The 19,018-nt window shown below is 32.9% G+C and overlaps 1 protein-coding gene across 1 annotated transcript in view; it reads left to right on the top strand.

Moving 5' to 3' along the window:
* Dnajc13 (DnaJ heat shock protein family (Hsp40) member C13) overlaps nucleotides 1-19,018 on the top strand; it is a 125,139-nt gene that overhangs the window by 35,947 nt on the left and 70,174 nt on the right. Inside the window, exons 5-19 of the mRNA XM_046431327.2 lie at nucleotides 92-133; nucleotides 4,910-5,110; nucleotides 7,537-7,743; nucleotides 7,835-7,930; nucleotides 8,484-8,575; nucleotides 10,223-10,389; nucleotides 10,504-10,583; nucleotides 10,679-10,848; nucleotides 11,289-11,388; nucleotides 12,524-12,631; nucleotides 13,529-13,684; nucleotides 14,245-14,301; nucleotides 16,209-16,330; nucleotides 18,503-18,578; nucleotides 18,823-18,918. Coding sequence (XP_046287283.1) covers nucleotides 92-133; nucleotides 4,910-5,110; nucleotides 7,537-7,743; nucleotides 7,835-7,930; nucleotides 8,484-8,575; nucleotides 10,223-10,389; nucleotides 10,504-10,583; nucleotides 10,679-10,848; nucleotides 11,289-11,388; nucleotides 12,524-12,631; nucleotides 13,529-13,684; nucleotides 14,245-14,301; nucleotides 16,209-16,330; nucleotides 18,503-18,578; nucleotides 18,823-18,918 — 1,770 coding nt within the window. The remainder of the gene's footprint in view (nucleotides 1-91; nucleotides 134-4,909; nucleotides 5,111-7,536; nucleotides 7,744-7,834; nucleotides 7,931-8,483; nucleotides 8,576-10,222; nucleotides 10,390-10,503; nucleotides 10,584-10,678; nucleotides 10,849-11,288; nucleotides 11,389-12,523; nucleotides 12,632-13,528; nucleotides 13,685-14,244; nucleotides 14,302-16,208; nucleotides 16,331-18,502; nucleotides 18,579-18,822; nucleotides 18,919-19,018) is intronic.

The raw sequence follows: 19,018 nt of genomic DNA, 5'->3' as shown, positions 1-19,018 counted from the left end.
GTTTTTAGTGTCAAGTTATTAAATTGTGCTTTCCCATGAGTCTTCCTGACCAGTTTGTTGTCATTAACTGTGGTTATGTTTTCTCTTTCAGAGATTTAGAACTGATTTTTCAGAGGGAAAAATCACAGGAAGGGTAAATATAAGTATTTTTATTTGTTTAAATGTTGCCCTTTATTATAGAATTTATTCCGTAACTAGTACCTTTTATGGCAAACTTAAAGGGAAAAATAAAAACATAGTTTTATTGTTGTCTCGTACCATGTGGATAGATAAATGTAGCTTAATAGGAAACTAGTATGAAGAAGTAAACTTCAGACTTCTAATTCTAGCAGGAAAAAAAATTATCAGGCTAAAAAAGATTTATATGTGATAGCAGTGCTATAATTCAGGTGATTCTTATTCAGAATTCCAAGCAATAACACCAGTACATATCATACTGATGATAATACTGGTTGGAACATGCAGTAGTTGTTTGGTGTAGGAGTTTCCTAATTCAAAAGTATTAAAGTGTTAGAGTTTGGGAACATTGAAACTCTGTTTATTACATCTTCCTGCCCTAGATCTGGCTCATACTAAAGCTTGGCATGGTGTACTAGCAGCTTTGTGGGAAGTTATAGTTGCTTATTAGAATCTTAACTTTCCCAGGCTGTCTTCAGTCATGTTACAGCAGCATTTAAACTAAACTAGAGATTTCTGGGGAAAGGAATGGGAATTTATGGGAGGGTTTGTTTTGTTTTTTACTCTCTAAAATTTTTGAATTTCTTACTCAGGCGTAGATATTACTTTTTTTTTTCACATAAAATAATTTTGTTTATTTTGAAAATTAAAGTGTAACATTTTAAAATATCTATCCTATAATTTCTTTAATTTTCACACTGTAGATTTAAGAAAGAATGATCTTCCCTAATCAACCTTTTTAAATTAACTACACAGTTTTAGGAGCAAAACGTAGATTAACAGTCACGATCACTTCAGAGATGGCAGTGAGGGAGGGTTGGCAATGGTGAGGACACGGCTCCCACCATTGACACATTTGCACATATTAATTTCAATGAAATTAAATCAGCACACGATTATCCAACAATGACAATAGGATTCAACTGTAAATTTGAGAAGAATGAATTGGATTGTGTGTTCATCCAAGTTGATCACATTTTGCTTGCAGACCTAAACACAGATTCTCAGTTATAGCCTTAAAGATGTCACGCACAGCCACCACATTTAATATGCTTTTTTCAAGAGTTCTGTTTAAAATTTTCCTCAGCATTCTATAAATTTTCAACTAAAAAAATGATAAATTGATGAAACATGAATGCTTCTCTCTGGAAGTTGTTTTGCACCCCAGGTGAATTTCTGGAGCGAATGACAAATCCCTCCATATACCAACTATTGGAACTAAATGAGTTAAACCTAAATCTCATACCAAAAAAAAAAGGTGGGGGGAGGGTGAGAGGAAGAGGAAGGAAAGAAAGAAATAAAACAAGGCATAAAAACAACCCTAATGGCTGGCCAACGATTTCATTAAAATTAGTGAACAGATTCAGGCCATATGATCTAGGCCAGTGTTTTCCAAACATTAATGCCATATGGTGTTTCTGGGAAATAAGCTATGGATTCCTGGGGCCATCTACTGTTACTTTGATGTATAACCTAGGAATGTGATATTTTAACAGGCACCTTATTTTATTTTGATGGAGATTTTTATGTATGTTCCCCCATAGAAGAGAAATCAGAAAATAAGGTCCATTGGAAAATATTTCAGGAATGGTTGGGCAAAAGAACAAAATGGGAAAAATTTGAAATAGTTATGACTATCAAAAGCATATTAAATACCTTTGAAAATACTAAATATTTATATTCCACTTATATAGATCTCATTCCTAATTAACATATTAAAATAGTATATTAATAATAAACTATTTTTAAGGAATAGATTTACATCTTGATTTATAATGCCCAAAAGGTATATTTATACCTATTTCTGGTATCTGGTAATTCAGGGCAGGATACTAGCAGTTAACTTGCATGAGGCCTTTCAGTCCTCTAGAGAGAAATGAGAATGGATTTAAGCTTCTGGCTCTCAGCTGGATTTTTTTTTTTTTTTTTTTTAACTCTCTGCCCAATTTCTTTTTCTTTTTTTTTTTTTTAATTTTTTATTGTTGGTTGTTCATAGATATTACTTTTATAATGGGGAAAAATAATCCCTAAACTTATAGCACTATACAAAACCCTCACCTCTGACAAAAGGCAGGAACTATGCTGGAAGCACCAGCATCTTGGAGACTCGCTGATTTCAGCTCTAGTGATTAGTTGGTTGCTCAGGAGCCATTTAAAAATAGTTTAATGGCATCTGGCAAGCTGGCTGGTTTCTTATTCTGTATATCTCATCTTTTGGCGAAACAATTGTTTTCAAAAACATAACTTCAAGATTTTGTTTCTAAGCTTTCCTTTTTTATCAGTCACTTAATATTTTTCAAAACTTTGAGATAGAAACAATATTTCTAGATGATTGACTGAAGGTAGTTCACTTACTTTTATATCAGGAGTAAGGTACACAAAGGGACACCTACACTTCCCCACAAAATGGTTCCACCCCACACTAGTATGGCAATATGTAAAACAGTGAATGTGTAACCGATGTGATTCTGCAATCTGTATACGGGGTAAAAATGGGAGTTCATAACCCACTTGAATCAAATGTATGAAATATGATATGTCAAGAACTATGTAATGTTTTGAACAACCAATAATAAAAAACTAAAAAAAAAAAAAAAAAAAAAAGTTCCACCCCAGTGCTGTCCTGGCTGAACAGCTCTTATAGAAATTGAATCTGGCCTAAGGCCTCCAGTTGCCCTAGATATACTTGAAATTGGGGTCTCTCAAAGTCCTTTAGGCCTGGCCCCTAAAGTCCTTAGGGATAATGAGAAGTTTCCATCAGTGTATGTCATTAACAATAGGTGATTATCAACTGGAAGGAATGGAGAATATCCTGTGGAGTTGGTTTGGGGCATGTAAACAAGCCTAGTGTGAAAAGCACACCATTTTTTGGTGGCCTCCATTTTACCCTCATTCCTACGGAGAGGTATGGCATTGATCTCTTTTTAAGTTCAAAATCAAGGGTCTAAATATATTCTGGGGCTAATGCAGGTTTTTTTATTTTTCTGCAGAATTTGTGTGTAGATAGATAGATAGATAGAAAGAACTGTACTGAATATGATGCCATAGATTTGTGATACTGATCCTATGAATGTCATTATTGAAGTTAGTGTTGGGATGTTAGTGGGAGTGTTCATTACTTAATGCCTTACTCTTTTCTGAACACTTACAAGAGAATTTCTTTCTGATTTCAGTATCAGAAATAGTTACACTTCTGAGCAACCAATTTATTTTAAACTTGAGAATTGCGCAATTGATCATGTATTCCTCTTCATATTGATGGGTACAAAACTGTTATTTGGGCATGGGAGATGTTTTTTTGGCCACAAGAAGAACAAATTAAAGGAGGAAAAGTTAATTTTGATCTCACTGTTTTAGAGGTTTCATTACATACATGGATGGCCTACTCCATTGTTCTGGCCCCAAGGTGAGGCAACATATCATGAGGGAGGGGGCGCAGCTGAGGAAAGCTGCTAAACTCATGGCAGGGTCAGGAAGGCAGGGATGGAAGGAGTTGGTGTGTGGACAGGGAAGATGCACCCTTCCAGGCATACCTCCCATTGACCTACCTCCACCAGCCATGCCCCACCTGCCTACAGTTACCACTCAGTCAGTCCATTTAAACTAGAGCAGACTGGTTAGGTTACATCAGCAATCCAATCACTTTACCTCTTAGTGTTCCTGCATTAACAGGAGCTTTTGGAGGACATCTCATATCCAAATCATAACAGAAGGGGATATTCATTTCACATGTGACACCTTATTATCATTTCTCTGCCTTTCTTATCCTTTAATTTAAATTTATTTTCCTCTTCTACCTCACTTAGCTTAGAAGCCTCAATTAAATCTTTTCTCTTTTTAAGAATAAAACTAGTAAGTAAATGGATATTGATTGTTCTAATCATTTGGTACTCATGGAATGCATCATCTAAATAGAACTTTACTTGCCAGTATAATCCAGACTCAAAAAAAATTTCCAGTGCTTTGATTAGAAAAGGTTCAGGTATAATTTAGGCTTCAGAATGTTTTTTGTTTTGTTTTGTTTTGTGTGTGTGTATGTATATGTATGTGTGTGTGTGTGTATGTATATATGTATGTATGTGTGTGTGTGTGTATATATGTATATATATGTATGTATATATATATATATATATATATGAGATACATTAACATGTAGAGGCAAACCGGGTTGTTTAAATTGAATATTATAACTTTCCCTGAAATGTGATTTAGCTGTTTTCAGTATCTAACGTCGATGAAAAGAATGTATCATCAAAAAATGAGATTTTTTTTCCCCATTAAAACTCTTTTAGTCTTTCAGAATATCTTCCTGTTCAATAGAATGTATATTTTTTAAAAATGTGAGATGGGTCTTTACTGTATTGCTCAGGCTGGCATGGAACTCTGGGCTCAAAGGATTCTCCTACCTTAGCTTTCTGAGTTGCTGGGACTATAGGCCTATTCCCCGCCCCATTTAATTTACAGAAGAGTTGCTTAAAATTGTTTTATAAAATCCTGTAACCCAAAGTCTTTGCTAATTAAAAAAGAACATATTGTCTTCAGTTAGAGTGAACATTCTTAATTAAACAAACATAGCCTCTCTAGCTAAATTAAATGTTTTTACAATTTGGATAGTAACTATAAATATTTATGTTTTGAGTTTTGATTGTTTCAGCAGTGATGGATATATTAAATATGACTTTATTGTATGGTAAGCTTGAATATGTACTTAAAAGTAATTCTTTTTCTCTAGAGATATAACTGCTATAAGCATCACTGGAGTGATACAAGAAAACCTGTAATTTTGGAAGTAACTCCTGGAGGCTTTGACCAAATTAATCCTACAACCAACAGAGTACTCTGTTCCTATGACTATAGAAACATTGAAGGCTTTGTAGATCTCTCTGATTATCAAGGAGGATTTTGTATACTTTACGGAGGATTTAGTAGATTGGTGAGTAATGTTTTTAAAACAGCATTTTAAAAGGGTTTGAAGGAAAAAAAGTGTTTTTACATTTTATTTTGAAAATTCATATGAACCTCAGAGGAGGAGGTAGGGTATTTAGAGTGCAGGCTTTGCTGTCAAAAATAAGTGGACTTGAACCCTTTTGCTGTTCTTCAAAGTGAGGAGGGTAATATGTCATCCTGTGTTTTTAGTGAAGATTGGAGAAGATTATCTACCTAAAATGCTTTACACAGTACATGGCTTAGTAGTGTTCCATAAATAGTAGTTACAGTTATTATTTTCATTAGTATTAATGCCTTACCTGAAAGTTTCTAATTTAATTTCTTTTTATTAAAAAAGTAATATAAATTTCTTTTTATTTTTTTGGAGAGTGTTCTGTCCTCTGTCCTTTGTCAAGCTGTTTGTAATATGTAATGCAAGTATGTATTGAAATGCCATATTTGGAGTTTATTGCTTGTTTTTACTTGGATCTTGAATTATTTTTAATTATGTTGTGGGGCACAGCAGAAACTACTTAAGATGCTGAGATCCTGTTTTTAAATTAGTAATAGAAGCTGAACTACAGATGATGACCACCTTTTGAACTATCCTGCTTTCTTTAATAAAATTTAGACCCAAGATCTCAAATGTAGGCAATATATATAGTCTCTAGGAAGAACTAAGTTGAACTTACTTGAAAGATTCCTTAGCTTGAGAATTTTAGTTACCTTAGCTCCCTCAGAAGCCTGGGACCACTACCCCAAAATTCAGTGTTTTGTGGATAAAATATCCTTCCCTGGGAAGCAGAGCTAAGGCAAGCCTAGAATTTTTAGATAAATAAAAGTGTAGATAGTAGCAAAAGGCCAAAAAAAAAAAGAATAATGAGGAGGGCAGCTACATAATCTGATTTATAAAAATACAATTTGCTTTACAGAGTTGTAGGCCTCTTTTTGTCCTAGAAACCACTTGATTGGTAACATCCTAATTTCCCTCATTTGGGGAGCACGCAGCTAGATATTTGCTTACCTCTGAGTCTAGACCCAAAAGAACAAAGCTTGGTTTTCTCTCCCACCCTAAAGAAGTCTCGACTGCGCTGTCCACAGATGTGTCTTCTCTGGGCAATGGAATTTTGCAGCGATTAGCTTTCGGTGGAAAACGGGCCAAATTATAGGTATGGGGCCTTTTAGACCCTAAAAACATAGCTGTATCACAGTAATTCAAACAAGCTATTTAATGGAACAATAAGTTGAACATGAATGACTACTGTTCGATACTTTATCAACAACATTTATTCTTGATTGGCTATAACAAGAAGATTTAGTTTGAATTATCCGTTTTCTAAGTATAATCTATCCTCTAAATCTATGGGTTCTGCATCTCTGGATTCAACCAACTGTGGATTGAAAATGTTTAGGAAAAAAAATGCATATGTACTTTTTTCCTTGTCATTATTCCCTAAACAGTATCATATAACAGCTATTTGCATAGTATTTACATTGTATTAGGTATTATAAGTAATCTAGAGATGATATAAAGTATATAGAAGAATGCACAGATTATATGCAAATACTTCACCATATTATGATTTGGGTATCTCTGGGACTTCCTGGAACTAGTCTTCCACAATGAGGGATGATTATATATTCTTTGCTTTTTAAAAGATACTAGTGGAAATAAATCAGTTCACTATAATATATGATACCACACAAATTAATTCAACAAAATTTTATTTAATATCTTCTGCATTAGTGGTGACTGAAGTGAACTCATGTAATAAAATCAGGCTCTTAAACATGATCCAACCCAGTGCTTCTCAGCAGAGGAGTTATTGGCATTCCGGCCAGGACACATCTTTTTTGTGGGGGATATTTCTCTGCCTTTTGCAGGACCTTTAGCAGTTCTGGTCTCCGGGCACCAAATGCAAGTAGTGATATCTCCTTAACCTTACCTTTGTAAATACAAACCTAAAAGTTGATTTGTAACATCAATAGGGGAATGATTGTTAAACATTCTTGCAAGGAAACCCACTATGTAAAACAGATCTTAAATAAGAGTACTTTGGTTGAATCGGAATTCTACCCACACAGTCCCTGTTCATCCCAGTAGATTGGGTAGGGTTTCTTATCGAGCCCTAGCATGTTGTTTTGCACAAGATGGTAAGAGTCAGACCTTAAGAAATGATGAGATAATTTCCATTCAGTGAGTTGGATGTAAGGCTCTGTGCCCCAGACTTTTCAGACTTTTATGATTTTCATTTAGTAACAGTCTTTCAACTATAAAACTGATCATTTCCTTCTGAGACGTTCTATTACCTTTCTTTTCTAGAATTGCTGCTACTTTAATACTACTTTAATATCCTTCATATGAATTGATTAAATATAGTTATATTTTAGTTGTTTTAACTTTTGACTTTTAAAAATCCAAAATTTGTGCAGCATTTATTTGCATCAGAACAAAGAGAAGAGATTATCAAAAGCGCAATAGATCATGCTGGCAACTACATAGGTATTTCATTGCGGATCAGGAAAGAACCTTTAGAATTTGAGCAATATTTGAATCTTCGCTTTGGAAAATACAGCACAGATGAATCCATCACATCTTTAGCAGAATTCGTGGTCCAAAAAATATCACCTAGACATTCGGTAAGACCTATATGTTGAAAATAAAAATTTATTCATCTGATTGTAATAATTTTCTTCAATAACTTTTTAATCTCTATTTTATTGTTTGAAGGAACCTGTAAAAAGACTTTTAGCACTCACAGAAACATCTTTAGTAGAACGTGATCCAGCAACCTATAATATTGCAACTTTGAAGCCTTTGGGAGAAGTAAGTTTCAGCATTATTAGCTTAAGTGAGATTTCTTCCTGTTGATATTGAGTAATTTTCTTATTTATTTTTAATATATTTACTCCTTCCTAAAGAATGGGAAACAGAATCCATATTTAATTCTTAATCCATTTAGATTTATTGGTCAAATAAAGATTATTGACCTCATGAATTTATTGATTGGTGAAGATTCCAACAATCATTTTCAACTATATCAGAAGTGGAACTTTTGGGCTGGGGCTATGGCTTAGCAGTAGTGCACTTGCCTGGCATGTGTAAGGCACTGGGTTCTATTCTCAGCACCACATATAAAGGTCTATCAACAACTTTAAAAAATACTTAAAAAAAAAAAAAGTGGAACTTTTATTCAATAATTATATGAAAATTTTAATAAGACTCTTAACTAAATTTAAACTCTGGTATTGTAAACAAGTTGCATTTTTAAATATTGACTTTGGTAAAACTAAATGATGGTATGCAATTTTTAAAATGAAGTACAAAAAAACTAATCATTTTTTTTGTTGTTGTTGAACTTTCTTTTGTTTTTCATTAGGTATTTGCTTTGGTTTGTGACTCCGAAAATCCACAGCTTTTTACCATTGAATTTATAAAAGGGCAAGTCCGGAAATACTCTTCAACAGAAAGGTGTTTATTTCTTTTTATCTCCTCATGCTTTTGAGTTCCCAGCATATGCAAAGCAAAGTGCTTGACCAAAAAGGAAAAACAAATATTTATAATCTGGAACTTTAAAATTATTTAACTTTGGAAGACATTATTGCCTATTTAAAAAGATCTTTATTCAAGTTTCAAATTCCTAAAGACCATAAAAATAGTGATTTGATTTTAAATGAAATGATGAAAGCACTGTGTATTTCTGTAACCTTTTTTTCCCCTCCATACTGAGAATTAAACCCAGGATCTTATGCATGGTAGGCAAGCGCTCTTAGACTGAGGTACATCCCCAGCCCACTGGTGTTTTTAAAGTATTTCAAAATAGCACCTCTTACTTTCATTTTTAAATTGGATAAAAGCAACAGGTTACTTTAATATATTAAATACACTTGAAATTAGTTTTTTATATGCTAATATGGAAAGCTACTTAGCAGTTAACCAGTGGAATATACTTTTTTTTTTATGTTACTCATGACTTATTTCTTGTGTGGAAACCTATAAGCTGCTGCAGCTGGCTTGTAACACATAATTGCTAATGTGAATGTTCAATGTCTGATGTGAATATCTGCATTTCCCTTTGTGTACTAAAACTGTTTTCATGAGATTGGCAATTCTTATATCTCAGGTAGTTCTTTCATGTCGTCGTAGTGAGTTCGTTCTAGAGAGTCTGTATTTTAAAGTTATTCCATACAATTTGGGTACTTTTTGCCACTGTGTACAATACAACCTTCTTGAGATTTGTATTTATTTGTTTTTTCTTTACTTGCTATACCATTACTACAGTTTATCTTAGAAAGCTCTCAGTCACAAGTCAACATGACTAGAAATATAAGCAAAAATTTACAATTTTTCCTGTTCCAAGTTTAAGGAAAAAACAGGAGTGCAGGTGTTTTAATCAGAGGAGAGATCTCAATACTCAGTTTTTCAAATACTTTATGTACATTATCTTGTTTATTCCTGACTATAACTTAGGAAAAATGTGTCATTATCCTAATAATGCTTATATGTGGAAAGTAAAGCAACTTATTTGTAACTAGGATTAGGGACACTTTTCTTAAATATAATAAAACACTCCATCAAAGGAAAATAGTTTATTAATCAGACATCTTCGGAATTTAAAACTTTGAAAATAGTAAGACAAGCTACAGATAGGGAGAAAGTATTTACAGAACACATAGCTGATAAAGAACTTGTGTCTATAATATATAAAGACCTCTTGCAACTCAATCCTAAAATGATCAAACAGCCTTTGGGCAGAAGATTTACATAAATACTTGACTAGAAAAGATAACTGAATGGTAAATAAATACATGAGAAGATCATAACTCATTAGGGAAATGAAAATTACAACTACTTTAGATCCACTATAATGAGTAATATCAAAAGACTATCAGTGCTGATTATTGGCAATGATATGGAAAAGCTGGAACTCTTTGATATAGGTCATATAGCAGCAAGGTGAAAAGCTGGTGTTAGGACTCTAGGCTCTCCTAAAGCTCTGTTTTTATGTACATCCCAGAGCAGGTTACCTACCAAAGTGCCTGTACTACATTCTGAATCAAAATTCCCCTTAATTATCAATTCTAAATCCTTTTTATTTTATTTTTTAACCTTGCCTAGAGATTCCTTGTTAGCAAGTTTGCTGGATGGAGTCAGAGCCTCTGGTAACAGAGATGTTTGTGTAAAAATGACACCAACCCATAAAGGTCAGCGATGGGGGTTACTCAGTATGCCTGTTGATGAGGAAGTAGAGAGCCTGCATCTCAGATTCTTAGCTACACCTCCAAGTAAGTATTGATTTTAATGTAGTTGTATTTCCATACATCTACTTGATGATAATATTAAGAGTTAGGAACATAGTTCTCTAAATCTTTTTTTTGAATCTTCTCTTCTCCTTACAGATGGCAACTTTGCAGATGCTGTATTCAGGTTCAATGCTAATATTTCATATAGTGGAGTTCTACATGCAGTAACACAGGATGTGAGATATATAATATATAAAGATAAATTGCATCATACTTTGTTCATTTTTATTAATCAGTATGGAAACTTCTAAAATACTCTTTCTTTGCCCAGGGTCTCTTCTCAGAAAACAAAGAAAAACTGATCAATAATGCCATAACAGCATTATTGTCCCAAGAGGGAGATGTTGTTGCTTCAAATGCAGAACTTGAGAGTCAGTTTCAGGCTGTAAGAAGACTTGTAGCTTCCAAAGCTGGTTTTCTGGCCTTCACTCAGCTTCCAAAGTAAGTTGTCTTTTGAACTTAGCTTCTCTTACAGATTTTAAACAACTCAAAATAAAAAATACTGAATAATTTATTTCTTTACTGCTGACTAAACATGATACCTTTTATCTAATGATCTGGAAGTTTGTATTCATGAGAAATGAAAAGGGAAGATGAGTGGGGCTGATGAAGGATATTAGATGCATAATCATGAGTAATATCACTGACTTTTGTTTTAGTGAATTTGAATGGGAAAGTACTTGTCATACTTTTAGTTAACCTTTAAAAAATCCTCTACTCAAAGGAAAAATTATTATGAAAACATATTTGAGAAGTGGGGTTCAAATATGTAATTGCTACCATATAATAATGGAAACTTAAGATGACCTACCGTATCTTAATAATAAAATACTAACAGATGTTTCGATAGTGCTATTATATACTTGTTTTTGTTCCACAAGGTTTCGGGAGCGTTTAGGGGTGAAGGTAGTAAAAGCACTCAAGAGGAGCAACAATGGAGTGATCCATGCAGCTGTTGATATGCTTTGTGCCCTCATGTGTGTAAGTAGTACTTTTCTTAAGGAAACTGGTTTTTCTTAACCAGTTTCTTGACTGAAGGTTTTAGTTTCTGTGAACCCAGATTTTCCTTGTACCATGATTCTATATTTCATAAGTTGCTCTCAAAGCCATTTGTTTGCTCAAATAACATTTACTTAATACATCCTACATACCAGGCAATGTTCTATAGTGCTAGAAATGCAAAGATATTAAGACACAGTTCCTTCCTTCCTTCAAATTGCTAACAGTCTAGTAAAGTAGTCATATGCATTCAACACAAGGTTGTGGGCTATGGCATCACACAACACATATTTTTTGTTTGGTGGTAGAAGGAAGGTGAAAAATTCTCAGTCTTTCTAGAGATGTTCAATTTGATCTGAATATTAAAGGATGGGTCAGGATATTTCAGTTCTGGGCAGAACTTCCTGGAATAGAGAATAACACATAGAAAGGTATGTTTGGGAAGAAGCAAATAGCTAAATAAGGTTGGGTCACAAGATATGTTTGGGGGATAATTAGGATTTGCTGCCAGAGGAAGATGCGGAGACAAGTCATTCAAAAGCCTTTTGTAGCAAAAAAAGGAGCTGGGTTTGTATCTTTAGTGAGAAACATTGAAAAATTTTTAAGTAACAAGATCAGGTTTGATTTTTCAGAAAGTCCACTGTAGTGGTATGTGGAGGATAGATTAGAGATAAGGAGGCTTGTTGATGAAATTATATACAAGAGCTGAGATGCTGAAGTAAGGTAGTGAGGCTGAAGAAGCACATTTGAAAGCTGTTTGATCGATTAAGAGCTAACTTGGTGCTAGTTTGTGAAGGGAAAGATAATTGTTCAGTATACCTTTGAAATTTCTGATTTATCTGTTTGCTGTATTCTATCTAGGACTTTAATTCCTTATGAAGTGTTTTAGACAAGCTACATTGTATAGAACAAACATAAGTAAACCCTTGTGTAAACCTTGATTTATTACCAAAAGTGAATTAAATAGAAACCTTAATCATGAGTTTCCTTTCTGCCATACACTTTATGGTGTGGTTTTTAATTGTTCCAGTTTATAATGAATATTCTTTATAAATGAATTTTTTTGTGATGCCAGCACATGAGACTGCTTATGAAATTTACTATTTTTAATTGCTAGCCCATGCATGATGACTATGACCTAAGACAAGAACAGCTAAACAAAGCTTCTCTTCTCTCTTCAAAGAAGTTTCTGGAAAATTTACTGGAGAAATTTAATTCCCATGTGGTAAGTTGTTATTAAATTTGTCTTCATGGGAAATACTGTACGATTATTGAAAGTTTCTGCAATGTGGTTTCTATAAGCGCAATGTGGGGTTTTGTATTATAGCTACATATTTGTTTTTTATTGGTCACAGTTTAGCTTGGTCACTAGTAATAAAATATTTTCTTTTAGTACTATATCCATTTATCTGGGAAGGATACATTGCAAAGCTTCTAGATTTTTCCAATAATATTCCAGCGTTTTGTTTCTTTCTTGAAAATTCTAATTGTGAAATAAACTTTCAAAAGTAAGTCAGATCTTCCCATTAACTGACATCTAGTTCCTCAATTGTTGGGAACAGTTTTGGAGATGGACATTCCATATAACTGGAAGAAACATGAACAAATTGCCATACTCTTGCAAGTATTGTCAAAGATAATTTTTTATTCAAATACACATTAACCTTAGTATACACATTTGAAGATTCTGTTTTTCTCTTGAATTTTGACTGAATTTTAATTATGTTCCTTTTGAGGATGATGGATTTGGACAATGGATTTGCTACATTGGCAAAGGAAGTACTGTACTACATAAATCATCAGAATTTGAACCTGATGCTGGGTGTGGTAGTACACACCTGTAATCCCAGCGACTTGGGAGGCTAAGGCAGGAGGATCACAAATTCGAGGCCAGTCTCAGCTACTTAGTGAAATCCTGTCTCAAAAAGGGATGGGGATGTGGCTCAGTGATATAGTGTATCTGGGTTTAATCCCCACTACCAAAAAAAATTTTTTTTTAACTTAAGGTTGAAAAATTAAAGTCAGTAATTATGCCTAGCATATAGAATAAGAGAAAGGAACATATTTTTGCTGTTTAAGCTCTATATTTATATTTTTAAAGCAGTGTGATGCTTTCTTTCAGGATCATGGGACTGGTGCCCTAGTTATTAGTTCACTTTTGGACTTCCTTACCTTTGCCCTCTGTGCTCCATATAGTGAGACGACTGAAGGGCAGCAGTTTGATATGCTTTTAGAGATGGTAGCCTCCAATGGAAGAACTCTCTTTAAACTCTTTCAGGTAAGATCTTGTATTTTTCCTACCAGATAACAACTAATTTAAGGATGCTACTTTTTGGATAAAATTGTTTTTAAAATAGTTTGTGCACCCTTCTATTATAATGACAAATGCAACCTAACCCTAACATCATTACCATGTGAGGACATTTTAGCTCACAGGTTTCTTGGTAGTTCACTTATACAGCCTTGTTGATGGCAGTTAGCCACTGTTTTCCATCATAAAAATTCATTTTTTTCTGTGGTATGCCCAAAGTCCCCCCCCCCCCCGCTTTTTTTTTTTTTTTAACAAATTCCCAAATAATACAGTGAGCTTTAGCAGAGCTATTCATAAACGTTGGAAAAAAGTGCCAGCTACTTTCTATTATATTCCTTTGTGTTTGTATATCAGTAACTGTGAAGCTATATTGTAGAATATCTAAAATATTTAATTAAACTCTGATCTCATTTTGAGATATATCATTTCCTAATTTTATAGCTCATAACCTTGCATGAAACTTACATCCTTGTGTTGGAATAAATTTTTTTTTTATTCACTGATACTTTTCCTTCACCTTTTTAAAGCATCCTTCCATGGCAATTATAAAGGGAGCTGGATTGGTTATGAAGGCAATAATAGAGGTGAGAGCAATTTCGAAATTTTAAACTTAAGTGTTGATTGACGTCTTAATTGAAAATGACAAAATTGCCTTTTATGGGAAATATGCTATACTCTGTCTGGGTAAGAAAAGTAATTTTAACTCTCCAGTCAGATATTAGTTTTAAACTAATTGCAGAAATGATCCTCAATAATAAAAGAAAATGAGAATTTTAAATTCTTAAGTAAGTATGGTTATAAAGCAAATAAATTTGTTCTTACATTATTTGTTTTATTTAAAAGAATTAAAAGTTAGCTTTCTTTTGTTCTTTCACTGGGTGATGATGATGAAGGTACTGAAATCTTGAGGTACTGGGATTACATAAAAATCTGTTTTTGAGTTCAGAGCAAGGTGATATCAAATGAGAATAGCAACAAAAACTTCTTATGGTAAAATGCATTTTAAATGAAATTCTAGATACCAGGATTTGATATTCAGGTTATGAGATATTGCTTCTCAAATAGTTGCTTTAGCCTTGTATTTAAAAAAAAAAAAACATGATCATGGTTATAAATTTCAAGCACATAGTATGATGTTTACAATGACATCAATCTAAATGACTTGAATTTTTGTATTCTTTTGTTGTCATTGTGTAGCAATTTGGATAAACGTAAGAGTGTTCTGTTTACCAAGGAGAGGGGAAAAGAAACTCGCTATTGTGATACATCAGTATAGCTCAGAATGAAATAAGAAGCACAGAGTTAGTATGTCCTTAGACATCTGTTGAATTTTTTAAAAAGGCATCAAACTGGTTGGAACATGAAAATTTATTTGCATTTTCAGTGTGTATATACTACTAAGGGCTAATTTCTCCCCTCTAGTTATTGGGTGTTATGCTCAGTTTTAGCTTTCAAAAGTAAATACCCCATCCGAGTTTGTGGTAGCCAAGGAAAGTTAGGCCCATGCAGCCAACCAACATGTTGCCATTCATATAATACATGCCATCCAATTATTCATTATATACAAAAATATTTATTTAATACTAAGTTTAATCAAAATGCTGACTTTTGACTTCAGGTACAAATCACACATATTAGATTCACATCTAGTGATTTCTGTGGAAAAGACTATTTATACTTAAATCCTGGCAAATTTTTTTTTTTCAAATTATAAAAGCAGTCTATAATCTTGGAAGAAAAAAATCAAGATGTACAGAAAAATACAAGGGTTAAATAAAAATAAATCATCCACATCTTTACCCCCCAGTATCATTTCTATGAGTATGTTGGCGAATTTCATCTCAGACTGTACGTATACTGTTAAAAATGGTATACGTACATATACATACCGTGTACATATTTGTGTACATACTACATGTTCATTTGATGTAATAGTACTCAGTACTAACATGAACATTTTTACTTTTTGATAGATTATCTTAAATTGTTATACTGCTTATCTAATTCATAGTTCTTTGATTAATAGTCCTATTTATCTGTTTGCCAAAGTGAATCCATATAAACAAAGTAAAATCAAAATAAAAACAACTACCCCAACATCACATCATCCTTTAAATAACAAAAGCAAGCCAGGTTTGCATATGCCTTTGATAGGAATTGCTGGTTTCTTCCTTGTTGACTGATAGATATTTAGGAATTAACCTAATTTTAATATTAATTTTAGATAAGTATAATTTGTAAGGTAATTTATCTGGTAACATTTAAACCTTATTCCAAAGCCACATTGAATCTTAAAATATCATCTCTCAGGTTTATTTTTGGATAATTAGAAATAATAATAATTATTATTATTACTATTATTATATTATTATTATTCTGAATAATTATTTTATTTAAAGTTGTAATGAACTTTTGTTTAAAGTTTGTAATAAAGTTGGGATAGCTCGTTCTAGATTTCTGCTTTAGGGATCATCTTACCCTTTTTCCAAAGGAAGGTGACAAAGAAATTGCTACAAAAATGCAGGAACTTGCCCTAAGTGAAGGTGCCTTACCTCGACACTTGCATACTGCAATGTTTACAATAAGTTCAGATCAAAGGATGCTTACAAATAGGTAAGTTATTTGATTTAATTTGCTATAAATTGCTGTTTAGAGAATGAATTTGGGTATTACATAAAACAAACTGAATTAGGTATTTGCTTATACATACGTTCCATTTTCTTTTGATTCCTGTAGCACTTTTCTTTTGCTTGTAGAAGGATTGTGCCCAAGTGGTCATTGTCCCTGCCATGGATAACTTGGGGTGAGGGAACCAGTTCCTTTTTTTTTTTAACCTACAGTCTTGTCAAGCTCTTAACTCACAGTCATGGGACTGCAACATGGAAAAGAGTACTTTGAAGTTTATGGAATTATAACCACATGTCCAGGCCTTTTCCCCTTCAGTTTCCTCTGACTATCTTGCATGCACATGACCCCATAGACCCCATATGGGAACCTTGCATAAATTTTCAAATACCTTTGCTCTGCTTTAAATATAAGAAATAGGAACCTTAATATATTTCTAGCCCAAACTAGGCTTATCCTAAATCTCTGTGGGTAAACAATTTCCCCTTCAGAGAATCATCTTTCTTTCAGTAAATCATTCAACTATAAGAAAACCCATAAATCTCTTCATTTATTCTAGGCAATATGAATTCCAGTTCTTCAGTTGTTTTTTTTTTTTTTTTTTGTGGTTTTACCAGAGTATAGCATTAATAAAACACCAAATATCCTAAGTATTTAACATATTTCAGCTTAAGCAATAGCATAATTTACTGAATTATGTTTTATTTTATTTCAGTACTACAGATTTCCATTTTTTATCACCTGGGCTGTTGTGTGCTGCCTTGCCAATAGTTTATTTATACTATTATAGAAAGCTATCTGCATAACTTAATTGTAATGCTAGCTATTAAAGTAATCTTCTGTATTGTCTGAGAAGATAGAAAGATAGGAAGGTTATTTCCTTAGTACTACTTATTAGCAATGTTAGATCCCAACTTTCATTGATGTTATTTTATTCCATTAAACCCCATGTTACTTGTTTGCTTGTTGTGTTCCTTTTTATTATAATCAGTTAAATTTCCTACTGTGATCAATTAGTGTATTTATTGGGGAAGCACTTTAATTTGGAGAAGGTTCCAAAATGTTACTAATACTTGAATTACAGTATTAAAAAGCTTTCCATTTATAGTAGATATATCACTTATGTTATTACTTTTATCTCTAATTAGAACCTTTTTAGAAGTCACTGATATGAGACCTACCAAATATCAGTGAAGGAAATTATAAGTGTAATTACTGCAATATGTTAGCTTCCCGATAGGCTCAGGAATGAGCAGTTTGAGTAGTATTCACTTTCTGATGAAATAGTTTTGCTATTCATCTTTGTTCTTCTGGGAATGTTCTTCTGGGAATGTAAGATGTAAATACATACATCTGTAGATGATTATTTGGTTCCTTCCCTGATTGGCTTCATGACCACTCATAGCAAATGCCAAAGTCTACCAAGTCTAGAAAGGATCAGTGGTGGGTGAAATAGGGTTCCTGCTTCTGAGGTGTTTCCGATTTAGCAGGCAGTATTTTACATGGGAATTAAGGTTAATAAATAACCAAACCACAGAGTCAGCATGGTTTTTAGATTTTCATTTTGAACCCAAATTTTAGCTTTTAAGTAGAATTAGAATAATTTTCTGTAAGTGCTTTGGGTCTTTACCCATACTCCAAAAGTGAAAATATTTTTTACTTCTGATCTTGCGAAAAAGATTTTCTTAAAACATAGCTGTTGACTTTTACTTGTGTTCACAATTTTAAAGAATGACAGAGTGCTATTTCATTGTATCATATCTTATTATATAAACTACTTGTGTTTTTTTTAATTCTTTGGGGGTTTTTGTTTGTTTTTAATTCTTACTTTCTTTAAATGTTTAAATTGTTTGTTTTTAATTTTTACTTTCTTTAAATGGATAAGAACCTGTGCCTTCATGTTTAAGATTCTTTGAAAATTAGTGTAGCTATCTGGAAAGTAGTTTAATTTGAAGAAACTTCCAAACTTTTAATACTTCAATTAGTATCGCACACACCTCTCCACATTAAAATATTAATTTTTAATAATTTTTAACATCAGAATGATTTTCTTACTGTAGCCATATTTCTTATAGTTATGTGATATTTTGTTTTTAAAAATTCCTTTCTGTTCTAGCTGAGATAAAGCAGCAAACCTTTCTCAACGTCTGCTTTTTTCAGACAGCTAAGTAGACATTTAGTGGGGCTCTGGACGGCTGATAATGCAACTGCGACAAACTTGTTGAAACGCATTTTGGTAAGTCCATGAGAAACTAGAAAAGATTTTTGTGTTCCTTTCAAAAAATTTAATTATATACACAATTAAAGGGAATTTTTTTTGTTTGTAATTGAAAAGGTATTTATCGGAGGACTTACCATATAGTAAGTCTTACAGTAACTGAATCATAGTGTTAATTTATTTAGGCTTTTACATCTGAATTTCCTTTTGTGCAATTACTTGGAAAATGGATATGTGTTTTATTATTGTTTGTTGTTTTTAGCCACCAGGCTTGCTCGCATACTTGGACAGCTCAGATCCAGTTCCTGAGAAGGATGCTGATCGGATGCATGTTAGAGATAATGTGAAAATAGCAATGGTAAATATAAATATGCTTGTCCTGAGTGTCTTTTCAGGATTAAGAGTACTCTAATAATACTCTTCTGTGGATGACTAAATATTTAGTCAAGAACTTTTGA

The sequence above is a fragment of the Marmota monax genome, unplaced genomic scaffold (assembly GCF_021218885.2).
Source record: "Marmota monax isolate L192 unplaced genomic scaffold, Marmota_monax_Labrador192_F-V1.1 WCK01_AAM20220418_F8-fsc00022, whole genome shotgun sequence".
Classification (NCBI taxonomy): Eukaryota; Metazoa; Chordata; class Mammalia; order Rodentia; family Sciuridae; genus Marmota; species Marmota monax.
The sequence above is the reverse complement of the archived record's forward strand: the minus strand, read 5'-3'. Positions and strand labels throughout refer to the sequence as shown.